The sequence below is a fragment of the Carcharodon carcharias genome, chromosome 13, assembly GCF_017639515.1.
Source record: "Carcharodon carcharias isolate sCarCar2 chromosome 13, sCarCar2.pri, whole genome shotgun sequence".
Lineage (NCBI taxonomy): Eukaryota > Metazoa > Chordata > Chondrichthyes > Lamniformes > Lamnidae > Carcharodon > Carcharodon carcharias.
This window is the reverse complement of record NC_054479.1, coordinates 50,076,672-50,095,694: the sequence shown is the minus strand read 5'-3', so window position 1 is coordinate 50,095,694 and position 19,023 is coordinate 50,076,672. Positions and strand designations below refer to the sequence as shown.

At 39.7% G+C, this 19,023-nt stretch overlaps 1 protein-coding gene across 2 annotated transcripts in view; it reads right to left on the bottom strand.

The window, feature by feature from the left end:
• Positions 1-17,511, bottom strand: part of sppl3 (signal peptide peptidase 3) — a 202,544-nt gene extending 185,033 nt beyond the window's left edge. Inside the window, exon 1 of one of the 2 annotated variants that reach the window (XM_041202893.1) lies at positions 16,766-17,511. In XM_041202893.1, coding sequence (XP_041058827.1) covers positions 16,766-16,788 — 23 coding nt within the window. In that variant the 5' untranslated portion in view covers positions 16,789-17,511. Of the gene's footprint in view, positions 1-531; positions 551-16,765 lie in introns of those variants that run through there. The other variant, XM_041202896.1, reaches the window with a different exon arrangement.
• Positions 17,512-19,023: the final 1,512 nt, after the last annotated feature.

Sequence of the window (19,023 nt, the reverse complement as noted above, 5' to 3'; positions counted from 1 at the left end):
ACCAAGAATGCCAAATTTCAAACGATCACAACAATTGATACTACAGGAGAAAAGGGGGTTGATTGGTTGACAAGTCTATTCTAATTTGCTGAGGAGTTGCCATGAAGAAAGCAATGGGGAGTTATAGGCACCCAAAGCTTCTGGGTAATTCAAACAAGGTGCAAGTGCTTGCCGCAATTGGGCTGCACTTGCTGAATAAGCCTGAGTGCTCTAACCGCTGCACTAACAACCAATTTAAGATAATCAGTCGGGCTCGTAATGTAGCTCATTTATGCTTGCTAGAAGCGACATACATTCATAAACAGAGGTCCATTCTGTGCAAACAAAAAGGAATATGTTCAGGTATTCAGACTTTTAATTATATAAAAAGGTTAAGTTGCTCCAATGTTAATAGTAAAAGACTATTAACTCAAAACTATTTCTGAATTCTAAATAGAACCCTCATGCACAAAGCCATCAAATGAGAAACACAATACATTATATTGAACAATTCAATCTACAATGGATTGCAAAATTCCCATTGGTACTCACATAAACCACTATTTCTTGGTTTTCTTTTAAATGCATGGAAATAAATGGAGAGCATTCCTGTTAAAAATTGCTTTTCCACATATGTATGTATTTAACCTGACTGCATACTTAAGATATCTGGAGCAAACTCACGCAATTGCAATGTGCAGTATAATTTTGCGATAAGGCAAGATAAATTTAAAGGAAAAACACAGAATGAGGACGAAGAGGAAGGGGAGATATCTGAAGAAAACTCATGCAATTGCAATGTGCAGTATAATTTTGCAATAAGGCAAGATACATTTAAAGGAAAAGCACAGAATGAGGACCAGTAGGAAGTGGGAAAAAAAACCTGAATGATGGTTCACCCAGAGTTCCTCTAGATTTGCTCGGAAATCAGCTGATGAGTGACAGAAGTCTGGGGCAGACTGACTGCTTACCTTCTTCAACAGGTAACTCACCCTGGGAACTTGAGGGTTTTTAAAAACATGACAAAAAGAACAAAATACTGAAAAACAATGCATAAAAGAATACACAGATGTTTGTTATTATACTCTAAAATATTTCTGGAATGTCAATTCACACATTGAGAAACCAAGATGAAGGGTTAAGGCTTTTAGTGCAGGTCATCACCAAGGTTTAAAAGAATATAAGCGAAGGTTAGTCAGGAAGCAGTTACTGTGTGATGCTAAGATTGGGTTTAAAACAGAATGGCAAGGGATTCCATTGTTCTGAATACCTGAGTAAAGAAATAAAACTAGGAAAATTTTCAATGGATCTGGTTTATAATGTAGTAGGGATTTGGGGGAGAAAATATAACATATAGTAAGGAATATCTGGAGTTCAGGAGGGTCAAGTGAAAGGAGCTCAGAAGGGATACTGGCCACAATGTTTTTCTAGCTTTTAGCAATACTCCCGGTACCAAGGAAGAGTGCAGAGTGGGAGAGTAGAGAGAGAAGGAAATAATGCAGCAGGAAGAGAATTTGTTGATTAGAGGCAAGAGGCAGGAACTGTTGTTTGGACCCAAAAGACATGAAATACCTTTTTGAAGCGTTTTTCACTAAAATTCTGGTATTCTTTGGATTTTAAAAAAAATAGATAATTCCACGTTTGGCATGATCTCCAAATAATACTCCTGGATAGACTACTTTTCAGGATGGCAACCTGTAACTAGTAGAGTGCCACAGGGATTAGTGCTGGGGTCACAATTATTTACAACATATATATTAATAACTTGGATGAAATAAATGAATTCACTACCGCCAAGTTTATGGATGACACAAAAATAGGTGGGAAGGCAAGCGGTGAGGATGACACAAAGAGTCTACAGAGGGAAATAGACAAGTTAAGTGACTGGGTAAAAATGTGGCAGATGGAATATAATGTGGGAAAATGTGAGGTTATGCACTTTGGCAGGAAGAATAGAAGAGCTGAATATTATTTAAATGGAGAAAGACTGAAGAAAGCTGCAGCACAGAAGGATTTAGAGGTCCTCATGCATGAATCCCAAATAGCTAGCATACAAGTTCAACAGGTAATAGGGAAGGCAAATGGAATGTTGGCCTTTATTTCAGAGGGAATGGAGTATAAAAATAGCTAAAACTATACATGGCACTGGTTAGGCCACACCTAGAATACCGAGAACAGTTTTGGTCCCCTTAGCTAAGGAATGGTATACTGGCATTGGAGGCAGTCCAGAGAAGGTTCCCTAGGTTGATCCCGGGGATGGAGGGATTTTCTTATGATGAGAGGTTTAGTGTGTTGGGCCTGTACTCATTAGAGTTTAGAAGAATGAGAGGCGACCTTATTGAAACATACAAGATTCTTAGGGGGACTTTGGCAGGGTAGATGCTGAGGTTGTTTCCCCTTGGGGAGAGTCTAGGACCAGAGGGCACAGTCTCAGAGTAAGGGGGCGGCCCATTTAAAACAGAGATGAGAAGCAATTTCTTCTCCCAGAGGGTAGTCATTCTGTGGAATTCTTTACTGCAGTGAGCTGTAGAGGCTGGGACATTAAGTATATTCAAGCCTGAGATAGACAGATTTTTAATCAGTATGGGGATCAAAGGTTATGGGGAAAAGGCAGGAAAGGGGAGCTGAGGATTATCAGATCAGCCGTATCTCACTGAAGGCGGAGCAGATTTGATGGGCTGAATGGTCTACTTCTGCTCCTAGATCTTATGGTTTCAAATCTCCATTTGTATTTAAAGTGAAGGTTTAACACAAGACCAGAACCATTCTAAACTTGTTTTAAAAAAATTCCCCAAACGACACAGAAGAAATTTGACCCCAGGTGATCTTGGTAGCACAAGTTACTAGTCAGTCCCAATATTACAAGTACCTAAACTCAAGATTTTGTACAGTCTCTTGCTTGAATTTGAAGACTGGCAGCTACAATGCTAAATAAGACACCTCACCTCAGTGGCAGACTTTTTCACCCATGAAAATTGGGTCAACAAGTCTGCTTGGGGATAAGGGATTCAGATTTACCTGCGCAAACAGACAAGCACAAGGCATAGGTTGCCTAGAATTAAAATGACACCAATGTAAGCTCAAGGGAGAAGGTAGAGCAGAGGGAAACAATTAAAGCAGAACTTATTTTATTATTTAAAAATCCAAGGAGTATTTTAACCAGTTTGATCTACACTTGTGTACAGGCAGTAAGATTTTTTTAAGTGCCAATTTAGTAATCATGGCAGCCAATTTTGCACACATCAGGAATCCGTCAATGGTAAATCAATGAATGACTAGATAATCTTGTTTGCTGCCATTGGTTGAGGGAAAATATTAGCTAAAACATAAAGAGAATTGCTTGCTATTCTATGATTAGTACTACAGGATATTGTGAGAATAGATGTTATTTTGTCTACAAACAAAAACAGAAAATGCTGGAACAACTCAGCAGCTCCAACAGCATCTGTGGCATGAAAAACGGAGATTTTCTGTTTTTCTCTCCACAGATGCTGTTAGACCTGTAATTTTTCCAGCATCTTCTGATTTTGTTTCAGGTTTACAGCATCCACAGTATTTTGCTTTTATCTTAGTGTTATTTTGCTTAAATAGTTTGGGGGAATATGGTGTTATTCTGTAAAGAAGGTTGGATGTCTGTGCGCATGTGATATAATTAAGCTGGGCAAGAGATTGATAGGAGTCAGGTTATCTGGGGGTTTGAAATATGAAAAGGACAGAGGTGTTTAAGTCTGAGATACAAGTAAATGGGTTAGATCTAATATTTGCACTTTAGATAAGTTGAGAGTTTGTTTGAATATCAAAAGGGAGTCAGAGGTTCCAAGAAACATGTTTGCATCTTGTAGGAGTTTCATAGGTAAATGGAAGTGGGGATATTTTATTTTATTGACCCAAAAGCAAAAACAAGATAGAGATATCAAAGATTTTATATTTGTAAGGATTTGAGTTTCAAAGAGGTGTGAGAACAATGGAACTGGGGATAAAAGGGAAAAAAATGTAGATTAGAGTTACTGTGGATTGCTGGAGTAGCTGCTGAGCTAGAGCTGTTTGAGCTCGAGCTAAAGCTGGAGCTGGAGCTCTGGGGCAGGAGAGGATGCCATTTGAATCAGCCATCTACGCAAGTCAGAAAAGTCTTCGACTGCAAATAGTAGTTTTATTCTGAAGTGGATTCCACAAGAGAGTGGAAAAGGGTAGAGATCATGTGGTATGCTTTTACTGAAGCTACAGCGGTTTGCCTTGTGTAATACTACTGGATTTCTTTCATAGTTAGACATCCACAAGGGACTGTTGCCTGGAAGGTGTTAACTTGTGGGTTTGACAAAGTAGAGAGTTTTATTTTTAAAAAAGGGAATGTTTTGTAAGACGAACCTTAATTTTGTAACTGTAATCTTGTGTGCTTAAGCTTTCTTTTATTTTTGTTAATAAAACTAATACTTTTAACTTTTAAAATCCCAAAAGTGTTACTGGACCTCTTATTGCTGAGACTGGTATGTCGTCTTCTTGTTTTCAGAATCAAAAAAAGGTTATGGTCCATAAGACAAGTTTCTCTGCGGGATTTGGTTTTCGCAACAATTAACACCAGTTGTGGTCATAACAATATTTTATGCCCAGCTGTGTTTCAACATCTCATTGAAAGACCACGATGAAAGATAAGCCTAGTCCTACATGCAAGTCTTTAGTGAAGCTTGAACTCCAACTATGGTTCAGAGGCAAGACTGCTTGAAATTGAACGTCAGATTGACAAAGTGCAAAATTATTTTAGAAACTATAAATAACATCTCTTCAGAATTCTCACCAATTGGAGCAATTTCTTGGAATATGCTGAGAACTTTCTCTACTTGAAGGAGAATGACAAGGGGAGATTTGATACAGGTGTTCAAAATCATGAAACACTTTGATGGGGCAAGTAAGGAGAATTATTTTCTTGTGGGTTAAGGGTCAGTAACCAGAGGACACAGTTTTATGGCATTTGATAAAAAGGACCAGACGCAGCATGAGGGGAAAAAATTTACAGTGAGTTCTGAGTACCTAGAATCCGCTGCTTGAAAAGGCAGTGGAAGCAGATTCAATAGCAACTTTCAAAAGGAAATTGGATAAATACTTGGAAGAGGAAGAATTTGCAGTGCTTCTGCTCCTATGTCCTTATGGCCTTATAGACAGATTTTTAATCAGTAAGGGAATCAAGGATTATGGGGAAATGGCAGGAAAGTGAGTTGAGGATTATCAGATTAGCCATGATCTCACTGAACGGCGGAGCAGATGGGCTGAATAGCCTACTTCTGCTCTTACAGGCAGATTTTTTCTTTTATGGTTATGGGGACAACATACAGGTGTGCAAATAATTGAATAGGTCTTTCAAAGAGCCAACATTGGCACACTGGACCAAATGGCCACCTTCTGTATTGCATTTTTTCACATGTCTTGGCTCAACATTCAGAAAGGAATTCCAGTGAGAGTACTCGAGTCAGCTCAGAAGGATTCAAGTCCCAACCAGAACACAAATAATCTCATCTGACAATTCAATGCAGCACTGAGCGGATGCTTCACTGGCAGAAGTGCTATTCTTCAATTAGGATTATTGAATCTCCCTTCTCAGGTGGGTGCAAAAGATCCTAATAGGAGGACAATCTCCATTGTCATGGCCTATATCTATCCGTCAATCAAAATTCCTTAAAGAAACATTATCTGGTCATTAACCACACCTGTTAATTGTGAGACCTTGCCATGCAAAAATTGGTGACTGCATTTCCTGACATTACAACACTGTCAGCACTTCAAAAATACTGAATTGACTGTGAAGTGCTTTGGAACATCACAACATCATGCAAATGCAAGTTCTTTCTGTGCTCCATTTTATACTACATACAAACGTGACCAACAGAAAAAGATCTGGTCTTTGTCTGCCAGGTGCACTCAACTACCGCTCCATAGTCCAAACAGCTGGCTTCTCTTATCCCAATGGCTGTTTACCCACAAACATGGCCAGTACCAACAATGTAAACACAGAGAGCCAACCCTGTACACTTGTTTATCTGTGGCACCTACATAAACCAGTTCCCCACTTGAAACATAAAGCACTTGAAACGTAAAAGGAGAGCAATGCACAAATGCCAGTTTACCAAATCAGGACCTAGTTCATGATTTTTTTTTGTGGCATGTTAATACCAATAGCCAGCCATCATACCAAAGTGAACTAGTCAGTTTATGGTAGCAGAATGCACTGAGTCCACGACAGAGCTTCTGCTGACTGCGTAAAACATAGAAAATAGATGCAGGAGTAGACCATTCCAGCCTGCTCCGCCATTCATCATGATCATGGCTGATCATCCAACTCAATAGCCTGCTCCTGCTTTCTCCCCATGTCCTTTGATTCCTTTCATCCCAAGAGCAATGTCTAACCCCTTCATGAAAACATACAATGTTTAGGCCTCAACTACTTTCTGTGGTAGCGAATTCCACAGGCTCACCGCTCTCTGGGTGAAGAAATTTCTCATCTCAGTCCTAAATGGTCTACCCGTATCCTCAGACTGTGACTCCTGGTTCTGGGCTCCCCACCATTGGGAACATCCTTCCTGCATCTACCCTGTCTAGTCCTGTTAGAATTTTATAGGTTTCTATGAGATCCCCCCCTCTTTCTTCTGAACTCCAGCGAATATAATCCTAATCGATTCAATCTCTCCTCATATGTCAGCCCACCATCCCAGGAATCAGTCTGGTAAACCTTCGCTGTACTCCCTCTATAGCAAGAGCATCCTTCTTCGTATAAGGAGACCAAAACTGCACACAATATTCCAGGTGTGGTCTCACCAAGGCCCTGTATAATTGCAGCAAGACATCCCTGCTCCTGTATATGAATCCTCTCGCTATGAAGGCCAACATACCATTAGCCTTCTTTAACACCTGCTGCACCCGCATGCTTACCTTCAGCAAGACCTGCGCGTTCGGAGTTGGTGATAGTATATAGAACTAATATGAAAAGCAGCTCTAAACGCCTTAAGGAATCACAGAAGGTACTTGGATTTATCTCTAAAATTCCTTTGGGTCCTTCATATTAGGAGTTCAATCATTCTATTTACAATGGCAAGACATTTTTGTAGAACTAGGTCCATCACAGAGATCCTGCATGCGCACAAGCCAGCCATTATAATATGTAATCATTAAAAATCTCATTTATAACTTTAAACTATAACATACTGCATTAAACAAATTCTCGAAATCAGTGGCTCAATGCCACTCAAGGAGCCACATTCATATTACACACTGCTGCCCAATAATTGAATTGAGTAAAGTGCACCACAAATTAGCATTTTATTTAATACTTTAAAATTAAATACATGATCTAATTTCACAAGGAACATGCTCTGAGTAATAATTAGGATAAGTAGGGAAAATAGTTTTTAAAAATTGAGAAAAAATACTGCCTTTTATGTATTTATTGGATTTAAAAAGAGTACATTTCCCTAAGTTGGGCTGATCTCCATCCCTACACCACAAAAAACAATTAAGTTTAGATTACTATATAGACCCAAGGTAAGATCTGCAAAGAAAAGTATACAGAAAACAGCTTCGATTTAAAGGAAACCCTTAATCATTTCATCAACAGAACTCATTTAGTAGGCTGTGACTCCCATATCTCCCAAACACTGACAGTTTGCAACTTTTTTCAATGTTAAGAACAGATTTTTCTGCCCTACTTATGCAGAGGTGAACTGCTCTTACGTTTGACTAAGAGCTTCGTTTAAGAGTTTTCCGTTAAATAAAACATTCTTTTGTCTGTTCCTTTTAAAAAATTGGGCATTCAGGGTAGATAGGTTCCCATGCCCGAGCTCAAGAATGTTAAGTATGAAATCGCCTGACAAATGGCCACTATGTGGAGTGTAGAGAAACAAAACTGTGGAGAGGGAAAAAGACTTTCCATTTTAAGACACTGTCAGGTTTTTAATTTATGTTTGGTGTTCAGTAGAGTAGTGTATCAAAACCAGAAACCTCAGGGCTGAGGTTGTGCCAGATTTCAGATCTTGCCAGATTTCAGATCTTGCCAGATTTCAGATCTTGCCAGATTTTGGTTCGGGCCAAGCTGGATTGGGTGAGGTTAAGGGTCGCCTGGAGCACGAAAACAGGCCTGAAGGCAGCAAAGTGGATAACTAGTCCAGCACCACATTGCATCAATGCGGAGCCTAGCCGAATTGTTCAGGTAAATCAGTATTTTTTAAAATTTTATTCAAATTAAGATTGATGCAGGGCACATCCTAAAACTGTTCTGTTTTTGGACAACTCTAGTTTTTGGAGAGCCAGATTTGAGACACTGTGCTGTATTACAACTAAACTTTAGTGATGTGCTTGATTGTTTGCAGAGCTTCTCCTCAGTGAAGTATTCAATAGCAATGAAAGGGAGATGTAAGCCCCCACAATCTTCAAAGCTGAAGTTATTCCAGCTATTACATTTCTCTCCATCTCTATTTAATTACTGTGAATGTTGCTGAAGGGATTAGTTAATTCTTTCCATGTTGTATTTGTGATAAAATGGGGTTGGCGAAGAGGTTGTCAGTGAAACCCAGTTGACTATAGATTGTAAAAACAAAAAAACTGCGGATGCTGGAAATCCAAAACAAAAACAGAATTACCTGGAAAAACTCAGCAGGTCTGGCAGCATCGGCGGAGAAGAAAAGAGTTGACGTTTCGAGTCCTGGGTCATGAGAACTCGAAACGTCAACTCTTTTCTTCTCCGCCGATGCTGCCAGACCTGCTGAGTTTTTCCAGGTAATTCTGTTTTTGTTTTGACTATAGATTGTGCTTGGAAACCAGACAGATAGGATATACTTAACCGCAGCAGAGTTGACATCACTGCACTTGGTGATCTTGACCACAAAAGGTATACTAATTAGCTAATTATGTTAAGTTATACGATCAAGGAGCAGGAGTAGGCCATTTGGCCCCTCAAGTCTGCTCTGTCATTTAATAAGATCGTGGCTGATCTGACAGTAACCTCAAATCTGCATCCCACCTACCTCTGATAACCTATCACCCTCTTGCTTACCAAGAATCTATCCACTTCTGCCTTATAAATATTCAAAGACTCTGCTCCACCTCCTTTTCAGGAAGAGTTCCAAAGTCTCATGGCCCTGAGAGAGAATAAAATGCACCTCACCTGTTTTAAATGGGCCACCCCTTATTTTTAAACAGTGACTGTAGTTCTAGATTCTCCCACAAGAGGAAACATCCTTTCCACATCCACCCTGTCAAGATCCCTCTGGATCTTGTATGTTTCAATCAACTTGCCTCTTACTCTTCTAAACTCCAGTGCATACAAGCCTAACCTGTCCAACCTTTCCTCAGATGACAACCTGCCCATACCAGGTATTGGTCAGTTAAACCTTCTCTGAACTGCTAACGCATTTACATCGTTCCTTAAATAAGGTGACCAATACTGTACATATTACTCCAAATGTGGTCTCACTAGTTCTCTGTGTAACTGAAGCATAACCACGCTACTTTTGTATTCAATTCTCCTCATAATAAATTATAACATTCGATTAGCTTTCCTAATTACTTGCTGTACCTGCAGACCAGCCTTTTTTGATTCATGCTCTAACACACCCAGATCCCTCTGAGTCTCAGAGCTCTGCAATCTCTCAACATTTAGATAACAAGCTTCTTTTTTATTCTTCCTGCCAAAATGGACAATTTCACATTTTCCCACATTATACTCCATTTGCCAGATCTTTGCCCACTCATTTAACCTATATTTTTCTGCAGCCTTATGTCCTCTTCACAACTTACTTTCTGACCTTTGTGTCATCAGCAAGTTTGGCAACCATCCCATCCATCCCTTCATCCAAGTCATTTATATAAATTACAAACAGTTGAGGCCCCAGCACTGATCCCTGTGGCACACCACTCATTACATCTTGCCACCCTGAAAAATACCCATTTATGCCTACTCTCTGCTTCCTGTTAGCCAGCCAATCTTATTTCCACATCAATATGTTACCCCCCTATATCATGGGCTTTTATTTTCCACAATAACTTTTGATGTAGCAATTTCTCAAATGCCTTCTGGAAATCTAAGTACAGTACATCCACCAGTTCCCCTTTATTCACAACACGTTACTTATTAAAATGCTACATCACGAATGAGGCCCATGTAATCTTTGTTTAATTACCCAATAGGCAACTTAATTTGCTTAAAACTATCCCTTTAAATCAAGAAAAATCATAAAATGAAGGACTTTTTTTCAAGTGGGAACATGGCAACTGCACCTGGTGATAGTGACTTATTGAATATAACGTTGACAGAACTCTGCTATTTTGCATAATAAGAAGGATTTGAGATCCATTACATGAACGATAACAAACTACTTGCCCTAATTACACAGTTTATCCAAAATTGTAATTGTTAGGCATTTATGAACAGTAGACTTGAATACAAAGAGATACGTGAGACAATGACAGCACCACTCCAGCACCCAAATCACAAGGCACATTCATGAATATTTACATGTTATGAAAGTGTACAGAATAGCACGGGAACAGGTAGATTGGAAACGTGTGCACAGTATATAAAAAACATGTTCGTACAACAGGGAAGGAAAGCAGCAGTGTCAAGAGGAATAGATAAATTGACTGAAAAACAATTTTTCTCCCAAAACATTATGAGCCAGGAAGAAGATACTTGAAAAGAAAATGGCAGCAATGTGAAACTAAAACTGTTCTGAACAGATTCATATTTTATTGATTAACGGCTGTTATTTCTCATAAAGTTTAAGAGAAATTAACATCAGATAAAATTCAAAAGCTAATATTAGGGGAGAAAAGCAGAAAGAAAAAGTCAAATCAGAAATAAATTTAAGAGAATGCAATGCCTATGTGGCAGCATATCTTTAAAAAGATTGTTCTCAAGTCGTGGCCAACACTGGTTCTGTTCCATGGCTGGTTGAATGGTTGGGCATGTAGCAGATGAAATTTAATGCAGAAATATATGAAGCAATACATTTTACTAGGAAGAACTAGGAAAGGCAATGTAAAATAAAGGGTACAATTCTAAAGGGCTGCACAAAGAGAGAAACCTGGGGTACATAATCACTAATTATAGAAGGTGGCAGGACAGGTTGAAAAAGATGAAACAAAAACAGAAAATGCTGGAAAAACTCAACAGGTCTAGCAGCATCTGTAGAGAGAGGAACAAAGAGTTAACGTTGAGTCCCTGAAGAAGGGTCATACGGACTCGAAACATTAACTTTGTTTCTCTCTCAACAGATGTTGCTAGACCTGCTGAGTTTTTCCAGCATTTTCTGTTTTTGTTTCAGATTTCCAGCATCTGCAGTGTTTTGCTTTTATTGAAAAAGATGAACCTTTATAAAACACTGGTTCAACCTCAACCTCACATGGAGCAGTGTGTCCAATTCTGCGCACGGCACTTAAGGAAGAATGCAAAGGTTTTAGAGAGGTGCAGAGATTTACAAAAATCAATGTAACAGCAGAAGGGAAAACAAAATCATCCAGAGCAACACTCCTATTTCACGACAGGTATTAGTTTTAGAATGCTAAAAGCAAAATACCGTGGATGCTGGAAATCTGAAGTAAAAACAGAAAATGCTGGAACAACTCAGCAGCTCTGACAGCATCTGTGGAGGGGGAAAACAGAGTCAACGTTTCAAGTCTGCATGACCCTTCTTCAGAGCTCTGAAGGGTCATACGGACTTGAAACGTTAACTGTTTCTCTCTCCACAGATGCTGTCAGAGCTGCTGAGTTTTTCCAGTGTTATCATATGATCTAGAACCACACAGCTTGCCCTCTCAGCTGGAGATAATAGAATGGAGGGAGAAAATGTGTAAGCAGATGAAGAGGAAGGTAAAGTCTAGTTTCACTAGCGCTTTGTTTTAAATTACTTTTATCTTGATGCTAAATGAATTTTACTTAGAGTAGGTTCACTTCAAAACAAAACATTCATAACCTTAAACAATTATTGGGCTATTTAAATAAATGGGATCCTTCAAATTCAGAAACAGAAATTGTACGGTCACAAGATAATTATAGATCAGGAAGATCATTCACCTTTTCTTAGCTCAGCCATCTAAAATTAATCATAAATTTGAATGTTTCCAAGGTTTTCATCTCCACTCTTCCATCTGGAAATCCAATTATCAGTCCTAAATTTGTCTTTCAATCTGCGTCTCGTTGCTGTAGATTTGCAAGTTCCTGTCCAGCTCTATCTACCTTTTTGTTTTATGTACCTATAATACCTTCTTTCAACTCTGAAAAGTCCTACTTTCCCCAATCTTTCCACATCACTTAGACTTGACATTCAGGATCAGCTTCATGACTCTTCTCTGCACTACCAGCAACTGAATGTCTCCTGGCTCAGATGACCAAAAACTAACAATAGTTGAGTATGATCTGAATAATCTAAGCATTTATCATCTGAAATGGATCCTGTTGTTCTCCCTAGACAGTTCAGCATTCATCTGGCTATGGTGATTGCTGCTTACATTGGCTGAACATGTTGAGTGTCAAGTCTTAAAATTCCTGTCTCCTTCAACTTCATCCTTAGCCATTTCAACAAAATCCATGGGTTATGTGACACCCATTTTCCTTGCATGAAGTACTTTACCGATGTATGAAATTTAATCTACTTCATATTTCGTTCAACTCATCTTGCTGTCACCTCTGAATCTACTCTCCTTCTGGATGGATAATACCTGCAATGAGACTCTGAATGCAAATTATTGATGCAAATTACCCTACTTAGTATTCCCTTCACTCTCGCAGACTCTAAGTATTTGTTTTCTTCTATCCTTCTGCCAATGTCTTAAACATTTCCAAAGTTTATGGCAAATCACTACAATGTTGATTTTGACTTGTATGTGAAACTTTGTCAAATGACTTTTAAAGTCTATGCATACGCAACACAGGATTTACCATCCTGGAACTCCCATCCTAACTACACCACATGTACTGTACATGGCTGTAACTACACCACATGTACTGCAGCTGTTCAAGAAAACAGGCTCACCATCACCTTCTCAAAGGCAATTACAGATGGGCATAAATGCTGGCCTGGGCAACAATGCCCACATCCCATGAATGAATAAAAAAAAATTGACATTCCAAGTGAATTAAGAAGTCAACGAGTCAGTCAGGTTCTTCCATGTTTTCATATATCATTAAAAGGTAATTCTCTCAAGTTTACTCATAATAATCAGTTAAAATTTTATACAGAATTAACTATGACTCGTAGTTGCCCATTTCAGTCGTCATCCTTTTTGAAAATGGGTGCCATGATAGCTGGTCTCCAATCTACTAGTGCTTCCCCAATGTCTCGTGACTTCCTCAAACGATCATGAATGACTCTCAAAGCTCCTCTTTAGTCTCTCTCAACAATGTGTAATAGATGTAATTTATTCCTGTGGTCCTATGCATGTAAAATCCTTCTAGTCAGGTTAGGACTTCTACCTCATTTATGTCAAAGTCATTAATTCTGCTTAGATTACTGCCAAATTACAAAAAAGGATTTCCTGCTATTATGCTGCTTTGCTTCTACAATCAATGCCTTTCTAAACATTTTTTAACATCACATCCTCCTGAATACAATATGAATCCAGTAAGTTCACCCAATGCTTCATTACTTTTGTTTCACCAATTACAACTGAACATAGCTGACCCACCCAGCCTTCAAAATCACAATACAAATAGAGATTTTAAATACCAAATGAAAATAGGGCCCTCAATCCAGAACCCAAAACTCTTAACAACGTACACTTTCTACTGAAAGTTTGACACTTCCTAAAGTATACAAACAGCATAACCAAAGCATAAAGGAAGCACAAGCTTGCCAAGAATTCAATTAGAATTCTTTTTTTTTTTAAACAACATTTAAAGTAAAATGGATATACTAGAAAGTATTGAATGTACTGTTGAATTAAATTTGAATTCTAAAATGCTATCATCAGCTCAGTGAAATTTAGCAGTGATTGGCTATATTTAGTCTTGTGAGCATCGAAGGTGTGAATAATCTGTCCAGTACCTTTTTTTCCTTGATTCACCAATCAGGGATATCACATCAATAGTGAATGAGATATTATTTTGTGCAATGGAATAGCATCATGTCTGGCAGATTAGGCATACATTTTACCTTGAATGTAGCATGCCATCTATTCAATGTAGTACCAAGTTACTTCAATTTTCATCTTGGTAGCAAAACTGAACTACTTAAATGACCTTCATGGATTAAAGAACTTTGGTTTTAGCAAAAGGAGACCATGCTGCAACAAATCAGGCCATTGCTGTGCATCGAACAACAAGGCAGTAATCCAACTGAGGGGCTCAAACTGCAGAAGCAAAGGTTTACTGGCAAAGAAAACCTATCATTTATGGCACAGACAATGGGCCAAATGACCCCCTGCTGTGCTGTAATCATTCTATGATTTATGCTGCAGTGTTCACTACCATCAGACCTCTCAAAGCCCTTTGCAGCCAATGAAGGGCTTTACAACAGTGACTACCCTACTAATGTGGTATTATCCACACATTGATTTTTCTTTTAAACAAAAAACTGTACTAACAACTAGCAATGACACATGATTTCAAATAATGTCAATTCTTCTGGCTGGTGAGTTAGAAAGGAATTCAGTAGCATCCTTTATGCAATACAAAGCAATCTTACCAAAATATAACAAAGCATATATGACATTGATGTCAGGCTAATACTAGCAAGTTTACCAACAGACCACTAAGAGCATGATTAATTGGGGTGATCCAGCAAAAACAGACACTTGCGATTACCTTGCCCTTCCCCTTTTGTAAAATTCTCATTTCAGTTTCTCAACTAAGCTGGCACCACCTGTTTCTCAGTTTGGATGCCATAAGTCAATGTGGCAGTGCAATTAGTGACCCTCGCTTTCCCTAGCCTAGCATCTCCCCTGCTCAATCTTGATCAGCAACTGAGAATGTCTGTTGGATAATAGGAAATTACATGTCTGGCTCACAATGGTGACTATAGAATAGATTCCATCAATCCACTTGAATTGTGGACCCAATTACAGATTTTGTCCTTCCAAACTTGGGTTTCCTAGCATGCATTTTGAGTTATGCAGCCCAAGGATGAAATTCTGGCAACAATAACAATATGGCATAATCCTTAAGCATGATTTTTCCTGTAGCTTACAGACAAGCACACGTTAAACAGAAATCGTACCTCTCAAACTGCCACATGAAAATCAAGCTTAAAATTTGTTTCCTATCTATTCTGATTTCCCCAGTAACACTGCATCGATTTGGGACAGTATTGGAAGAATACAAGTGGGATTGTCAATAAAGTCGACTCCTTCCTATAATTTGAGATTAAAAGGGAGCAGTTCAAATTATTAAATGCATCAGATGTCGGTTGTGTGTTAATCATAGCTAAGTCATAAAACTTGTGTATGAAGTATTTATAATTTCACTACATTCAAAGGAACTCTTCCCTCTGATATCTTTCTGTGGCATCATCAGGAGTATCGGCATCATCAGGAGTATCAGCACATTCAGTCTCAGTGGAATGCAAAAGATCATGCTACACAATATGCCAAACAGGCAATATAATTTGAGCATGAGTGTGCATATTGATTACTGTACATGTTACTGTACGTTGTCTCAATATGCATGCTCTGGCAATTGTGGCCAGTGCAACTTTGTCGCAATTTACATCCTTGAGCCAGTATGATAGAACAAAAAAATCCTTTGTCTTTACTAAGAGAATTACTTAAAAAGCTATTTTATTCAGAGGCTTGTACAATTCCCCTCACCTATCCTCCAAGTAATCAATGCTACTCTGTGAATCTTGCCAGTTAATGTCAGCTCTGCACTGTCAATATTATTCAGAACTAAAGTCTACTTACCACAGCAGTAGATATACAGAATGCTACTTCTCCCTCTCTCCCTTCAATAAGAAGAAACTCCAATGCCACAAAACAAACACCTTAAACCCATTATGGTCACTGAACAGCTTAAAAATGCAATGACTGGATACCGAACATACTAGCCTGAAAACCACAGATGGAGCCATGCACTCTTTAAAAAATTGTGCAACCGTACAATAGGCATATTATAATAGGCCATGGCCGAGCAGGCATATCCCTGGTGAGTGAACCTTACAATAGGCATATATATTGTGCAACCCCACAAATAGGCATATGTAAACAAATGCACACGTACATAAATATTCCGTCTAAAATTATAACGAATATCCTGAGTAACTGTTTTCACAAATTTGATTTGCACTGCATATGTTGGCATCTAAACTGCTAGTTGACATACACCCACTGTCACCAACACAAAAAACTGTCACAAATTTGATTTAAAAATAAAAACATGTCATCTGGTCACTGAATCGGCCTACGGATCAAAATGTTACTGAAGCTGAACCCAGGGTCTATAAGACACGTACACACATTGTGTACACATGTTTAATAAATATTTAAGTGTTCATTTAGATGAACCATGCATTCACAGCCTCTGTTCTGGCCCTTATTCTGTAGTAAGGGGGCGTTGGGGGGGGGGGGGGGGTTGGAATACAGCCGGTACCATAGCGCCCTCCAGCCACCGGCTGTGCTGAGATAGGTCCCCCTCCCTCCCTCACCCGGCTCCCTTCAAACTGCGAGAACGAGGCTGCATCTGCGGCCTACAACCAAAACAAGCCCAGCGGGCAAGGGAACAGCTCCAGATTGCCAACCGCCCGGGTCAGTTAAAAAAAAGAGTAAGTAAGATGAAAATGAAGTGAGATAAAGCGTAAGGTTTGAGGATTTCACTCACCAGGAATATGCCTGTTCGGCCATGGCAGCTCCGATAAGAGAGACACAAAAGCGGCGGCGGCTGCTGCAGCTGCAAACTCCGGCTCCTCTCCTCCCTCCCTCTCGGAGGGGGGGATGAAACTCGAAGGGAATTTTTTTTTAATAAAATCTTTTTATCAAGAAAGCAAAATCAAACATGAATATATATATTAAAAAAAATGAAAGATCCAGTCAATCCCTGGGCATCAGTGTAACATGGCGGACAGGCGCCTTCATTGTGCACCAGAGGGGTAAAAAATCCTCCTCCTCTCACCGGCACAAAGACTAAAACAAAATGATTATTTTTAAAATATATAGGGGAGGGGGATCTCAAAAAGATTGCCGTCTCCAGCCGCCCTGCGTATGGTTCCTTTTCCTATCCTTCTTTTGTTGGTTGTCTCTCCTTCTTGAAAAAAAAACAAACTCCTTTTTTTCTCCCCCCCCCCCCAAAAAAAAAGACAAACACCGAATGCTGAAGCCGGTTGGTGGTTTTTTGCACACAAGATGGTGAGGGAGATATTTTTTTCTTTCTTTTCACTCAGTCATGACCGTGTCCTGCTCCCTTCTTCTCTCTCTCTCTTTCTCTCTGACTGAGCCTTGGGTCTCACCAAGTCTGTGTACCCGTGTGTTGTCCATAAACCACCCACCCGCCGCCGACGTCGCCACTCCTCCTTCTTCCTCAGGCTCCAAACGAATTTGATATCATAATCAAAATGTTGAACCAAAAAAAAATCCCCCGATCGAGTCACCGCCTTACCCGTTTTGATTTAACTACGCCCCACGCAAGCGCACTCATTGAAAGTTGGGGCACGAAATATTATGCTTTCAGTGTCCTCGGAATTTTATCTGGATATTCAACATCTCAACCACACCTTCCCAACCTACAAATCGGGTGCTTCTAATTTCTTTGAACAACTAAAGTTAGGGTTACTTAGTAGTTAGGGTTAAGGTAATAACAATGACAGTTTTTGAATAGTCATGGAAGACATCCAACCTCCCCTTCTTTGACCAAACTTTTGGGTCATCTGTTCAGATTTTTCTTAATGTGGCTCCATGCCAAATTTTGTTTGATAAGAATCGCAGATCACAGAATCTCACAGTGCAGGAGAGGCCCTTCAGCCCATCGAGTCTGCACCAACATGTGAGAAACACCTGACTTACCTACCTAATTCCATAAACCAGCACTTGGCCCATTGCCTTAAATGTTCCAACATGCCAAGTACTCATCCAAGTACTTTTTAAAGGATGTGAGGCAACCTGCCTCCACCACCCTCCCAGGCAGTGCATTCCAGGCTGTCACCACCCTCTGGGTTAAAAAGTTTTTCCTCACATCCCCCTAAACCTCCTGCCCCTCATCTTGAACTTGTGTCCCCTCATGACTGACCCTTCAACTAAGGGGAACAGCTGCTCCCTATCCACCCTGTCCATGCCCCTCATAACCTTGTACACCTCGATCGGATCGCCCCTCAGTCTTCTCTGCTCCAACGAAAACAACCCAAGTCTATCCAACCTCTCTTCATAACTTAAATGTTTCATCCCAGGCAACATCCTGGTGAATCTCCTCTGCATCCCCTCCAGTGCAATCATCCTATAATGTGGCAACCAGAACCGCACACAGCACTCCAGCTGTGACCTCACCAAGGTTCTATTACAACTCCAACATGACCTCCCTACTATTGTAATCTATGCTTCGATTGATAAAGGCAAGTGTCCCATATGCCTTTTTCACCACCCCACTAACATGCCCCTCCGCCTTCAGAGATCTATGGCCAATGTCCCTTTGTTCCTCAGAACTTCCTAGTGTCATGCCGTTCATTGAATACTTCCTTGTCAAATTACTCCTTCCAAAGTGTATCAGCTTACAATTTTCAGGGTTAAATTCCATCTGCCACTTATCTGCCCATTTGACCATCCCGTCTATATTTTCCTGTAGCCCAGGACACTCAACCTCACTGTTAACCATTTGAGATGTTTGAGATGTGTGAGACCTTTGAGATGTTTTACTATGTTATAAAGGTGCTATATAAATCCAAGTTGTTGCTGTTACTCTTGAAGAGCTCAGGGTCATTTTTGTCACATGCAAGAAATACAATGGCATTTTTAGTTGCAGCTGGGGTTGCCAACTGTGTTTCAATATATTCCTGGAGGTTTCAGCAGATGACTTGCCCCCATGCATCAGTCATTTGTTGGCCAGCACATCCATCCCCATGACGCACTGCGTTCCCGTGTTAATTGGAAAGC